This window comes from Nicotiana sylvestris, chromosome 7, assembly GCF_000393655.2.
Source record: "Nicotiana sylvestris chromosome 7, ASM39365v2, whole genome shotgun sequence".
Lineage (NCBI taxonomy): Eukaryota > Viridiplantae > Streptophyta > Magnoliopsida > Solanales > Solanaceae > Nicotiana > Nicotiana sylvestris.
In genome coordinates, this window is record NC_091063.1 from 115871001 (window position 1) to 115876037 (window position 5037).

The window sequence follows — 5037 nt, forward strand, 5'->3', positions numbered from 1 at the left end:
CTACCCTAACGGACATTATGATAGCACCGAGCTTCCAAGAGGTCATAGGACATATGCAGCGGTTCATGGACACCATGACTCAGGCTAGTTTATGTCCAGCAGACCCAGCTACATCACAGGCAAGAGGGGGAGCACAACCCCTACTGCTCAGGCTCCTGGTCACGCAGCTGTAGTGTATCAAACTTCGGGTGCACTACCCACAGATGGGGCTTAGCCAATCGCTGCAGTGGTGCCCGAGCCCAGACCAGCTACGGATGGTGACCGACCCGCAGAAGTTATTAGATAGATGGACTAGACTTCACCCTCCTATCTTCGGGGGTGAGCATCATGAGGATGCCCATGATTTCATTGATAGGTGCAGGGATAGACTGCACAATATGAGGATACTAGAGTCACATGGAGTTGACTTCACTACTTTTCAGTTGGAGGGTAGGGCCCGTAGATGATGGGAATCCTATGTTCTTGGCAGGCCAGCAGATTCTCCTCCCCTCACTTGGGGTCAGTTCACACAGTTATTTTTGGATAGGTATATTCCACCCTCTAAGAGGGAAGTGCTGCGGTATCAGTTTGAGCATCTTGAGCAGGGTCAGATATCCGTGACCGATTATGAGGCGAGGTTCTCTGAGTTATCTTGCTATGCACTCATGATACTTCCCATGGATGCAGAGAGAGTGCGGAGATTTGTTGCGGGGTTTCACCCCGATATTCGAGCTAGCATGGACCGAGAGGTAGAGATGGGTACTAAGTATCAGCTAGTGGTAGAGATTGCTCGCAGGATTAAGGGTTATCGCCAGAGGGGTAGAGAGCAGTTTCAGCAGGACAAGAGAGCCCAATTTTCTAGAGATTTTAGAGGTGCCCCAGCTAGGGGTTGGGGGCACACAGGTAGAGGTCAGCCTAGTAGGCCCCCGTATTCAGCACCACCACCACCTCCCCGAGGTGCTCCAGTGAGACCTTATTTCAGTGCGATGCTTGAGAGTTCTTACCGCCCACCAGCTATTAAGGGTTCCTCCGGCGAGTATTTTGGTCATTAGGGTTCTTCCAGTGCTTACTTCAGTGCCATGCAATAGAGTTCGTATTTCCCGCCAGCCATTTAGGGTTCTTCTGGTATATATTTAGGTTAGCAGACTCAGACTTCAGGGCAACAGGCTATGGTGCCGAGGGGTTGCTATGAGTGTCGAGATCCGGGTCACATGAAGAGGACCTGCCCCAGGCTTCGGGGTAAGGCAGTACAACAAGGTCAACAGCCTATGATTTTAGCACTGGTTGCACAGCCTCCTAGAGGCAGGGGACAGGCGGGTAGAGACCATCCTAGAGGTGGAGGCCAAGCAAGGAGAAGTCAGTCAGCTACTGCTCAATCAGGTGGAGGCCAGCCAGCCGACGCTCCAGCCAGATTCTATGCCCTTCCAGCTAGGCCAGATGCATTGGCCTTAGATACCGTCATCACAAGTATTATTTCCATCTACGGTAGAGATGCTTCGATATTGTTTGATCCAGGGTCCACCTGTTTATATGTATCATCTCTGTTTGCTCGTTTCCTAGTTGTTCCTCCTGTGCCTTTGGGCACTCTTGTTCATGTGTCCATTCTTGTGGGAGATTCTGTGGTTGTGGATCTGATCTATCGGTTTTGTGTGGTCACATTCTGTGGTTTCGAGACTAGAGTGGATTTCCTGTTGCTTGATATGATCGACTTTGAGATCATCCTTGGCATGGATTGGCTATCTCCATATCACACCATCCTAGATTGTCATGCCAAGACTGTTACATTAGCAATGCCAGGATTGCCAAGGTTGGAATGGAAGGGTTCCACAGTTGATACATCTAGCCGGGTTATCTCTTTCTTGAAGGCTCGGCATATGGTCGAGAAGGGGTGTTTGGCTTATTTGGCTTATGTTCGGGATACCACCGCAGAGACTCCGACGATTGATTCAGTTCCAGTAGTTCGAGAGTTCTCCGATGTGTTTCCTTCTGATCTTCCTAACATACCACCAGATCGTGACATTGATTTCTGTATTGATTTGGCTCCAGGAACCTAGCCTATATCTATCACACCGTACAGTATGGCTCTGAAGGAGTTTAAGGAGTTGAAGGGCAGCTTGAGGAGTTGTTAGCAAAGGGGTTTGTTAGACCCAGTGTATCACCTTAGGGTGCACCCGTGTTATTTGTGAAGAAGAAGGATGGGACTATGTGGATGTGCATTGATTACCGCTAGTTGAACAAAGTTACCATCAAGAACAAGTATCCATTGCCTCGTATCGACGATTTGTTTGACCAGTTGCAGGGTGCTAGGGTGTTCTCTAAGATCAACTTGAGGTTAGGGTACCATCAGTTGAAGATTCGGGACTCAGATGTTTCGAAGACTGCATTTCGGACTAGATATGGCCATTATGAGTTTCTGGTGATGTCCTTTGGCTTGACTAATTCCCCAGCAACATTTATGGACTTGATGAACAGTGTGTTCAGACCTTATATTGATTTCTTTGTCATCATCTTCATTGACGACATCTTGATATACTCACGTAGCCTGGGGGAGCACGAGCAACATTTGAGAGTAGTGCTTCAGACCTTGTGAGAACAGAAGCTATATTCTAAGTTCTCCAAGTATGAGTTTTGGCTAGAGTCAGTGGTATTCTTGGGGCATGTTGTATCAGGAGAGGGTATTAAGGTGGATCCCAAGAAGATTGAGGCAGTTCAGGGTTGGCCACGCCTTACTTCCGTGACCAAGATCAGGCGTTTCCTGGGGTTAGCAGGTTATTACAGATGATTCGTGCAGGGCTTTTCATCTATTGCATCACCTCAGACTAGATTGACCCAGAAGGGTGCTCCATTCCATTGGTTCAATGATTGTGAGGCGAACTTTCAGAAGCTCAAGACAGCTTTGACTACAACACCAGTTCTTGTGTTGCCTTCCGGTTCAGGGATGTATACGGTATATTGCGACGCTTCACACGTTATATTAGGATGTGTATTGATGCAGGAGGGGCGAGTTATTGCATATGCTTTGCGTCAGCTGAAGATCTATGAGAAGAATTATCTTGTGCACGATTTGGAGTTGGCCACGATTGTTCATGCTCTGAAGATATGGAGGCATTATCTGTATGGGGCATCATGTGAGGTTTATACTGATTATCTCAGCTTACATCACTTGTTCAAGCATAGGGATCTCAATTTGAGACAGCGTAGATGGCTTGAGTTGCTGAAGGATTATGACTTCTTTATCATCCAGGCAAGGCAAATGTGGTTGCGGATGCCTTAAGCAGGAAAGCAGAGAGTATGGGTAGCTTGGCATTCATTCCAGCAGAGGAGAGACCACTAGCTTCGGACATTCAGTCCTTGGCTAACAGACTTGTGAGGTTGGATATTTCAGAGCCCAGCCGATTTCTTGTGTGTGTTGTTGCTCAGTCTTCATTATTGGGGCAGATCAAGGCCCGACAGTTCGATGATCCACATTTGGCGGTTCTCAGAGAGACGATGATTCAGGCCAGTGCCAAGGAGGTTTCTATTGGAGAGGATGATGTTCTGCGACTCCAGGGTCTCCTATGTGTTCCTAATGTGGATGGTATGAGGGAGAGGATACTAGAGGAGGCACACAATTTGCGATATTCCATCCATCCGGGTACGATGAAGATGTATCGTGACTTGAGACAGCATTATTAGTGGTGGATAATTAAGAAGGACATAGTGGAGTATGTGGCTAAGTGTTTGAATTGCCAGCAAGCTAAGTATGAGCACCACAGGCCGGGTAGCCTATTTCAGCAGATGCCTATACTATAGCGGAAGTGGGAGCGCATTACTATGGACTTCGTAGTTGGATTGTCCCAGACCTTGCGGAAGTTTAATGCAGTTGGGTCATTATTGACAGACTGACCAAGTCGGCGCACTTTATTCCGGTTGTGACTACTTACACTTCAGAGAGACTGACCCAGATTTACATTCGGGAGATAGTCAGGTTGCACGGTGTGCCCATTTACATCGTATTAGATAGAGGCCCTCAGTTCACTTCCTATTTCTGGAGAGCCGTTCAGAATGGGTTAGGGACACGTGTAGAGCTTAGCATAATATTTCATCCTCAGACTAACAGGCAGTCAGAGTGGACAGTTCAGATTTTGGAGGACATGCTTAGAGCATGTGTGATTGACTTTGGAGGACATTGGGATCAGTTCTTGCCTTTGGTAGAGTTTGCTTACAACAACAGCTATCAGTCCAGCATTGAGATGGCTCTATTTGAGGCTTTATACGGTCGACGGTGTCGTTCTCCTATCGGGTGGTTTGAGCCTGGTGAGGCTATGTTATACGGTACAAATTTGGTGCAAGATGTCTTGGACAAGGTAAAGTTGATTCAGGAGAGGCTTCGCACAGCTCAGTCCAGACAGAAGAGTTACGCGGATCAGAAGGCGCGTGATGTATCATTCATGGTTGGTGAGAAGGTCCTCTTGAAAGTCTCGCCAATGAAGGTCGTTGTGAGGTTCAGGAATAAGGGCAAGTTGAGCCCAAGGTTTATTGGCCCATTTGAGGTATTGAGGCAAGTTGGGGAGGTTTCTTACGAGCTTGCTCCACCCCCAGTTTATCGGGAGTTCACCTAGTTTTTCATGTGTCTATGCTTTGGAGGTATCACGCCGACTTGTCCCATGTGTTAGACTTCAGTACTATTCAACTGGATGAGAGTCTGAGTTATAAAGAGGAGCCAGTTGCCATTATTGATAGGCAGGATTGCCAGCTAAGATCCAAGAGGATTTCAGCGGTGAATGTCCAGTGAAAGGGCCAACCAGTCGAGGAGGCAACCTGGGAGTCCGAGGAGGATGTGCGGAGTAGATATCCACATTTACTCAGCACCTCAGGTACTTTTCTATGTCCATTCGAGGACGAACGTTTGTTTAAGCGGTGGAGAATGTAACAACCCAACTAGTCGTCTTGCTTTTTAGAACCCCGTTCACCTAAATGAAACTTCTTGTGCTTGCTTTAACAAATTTACGACCTGCGGGGATGGTTGGTTCGGGATTTGAAAGAACTTGGGTAGAAATATGCTCATTTGATTCCTTA

At 47.5% G+C, this 5037-nt stretch overlaps 1 protein-coding gene across 1 annotated transcript; it reads left to right on the forward strand.

Annotated features, from left to right (window-relative positions):
- Positions 1–1190: 1190 nt before the first annotated feature.
- LOC138873658 (uncharacterized) lies at positions 1191–2033 on the forward strand. Its single transcript, XM_070152134.1, has one exon. It carries the CDS (start codon positions 1191–1193, stop codon positions 2031–2033), a length of 843 nt encoding a protein of 280 aa, XP_070008235.1.
- The last annotated feature ends 3004 nt before the right edge of the window (positions 2034–5037 follow it).

What these genes read in the sequence shown, in the direction of transcription:
- LOC138873658 (XM_070152134.1), top strand. Translation starts at nt 1,191, where the DNA reads ATGAAGAGGACCTGCCCCAGGCTTCGGGGTAAGGCAGTACAACAAGGT.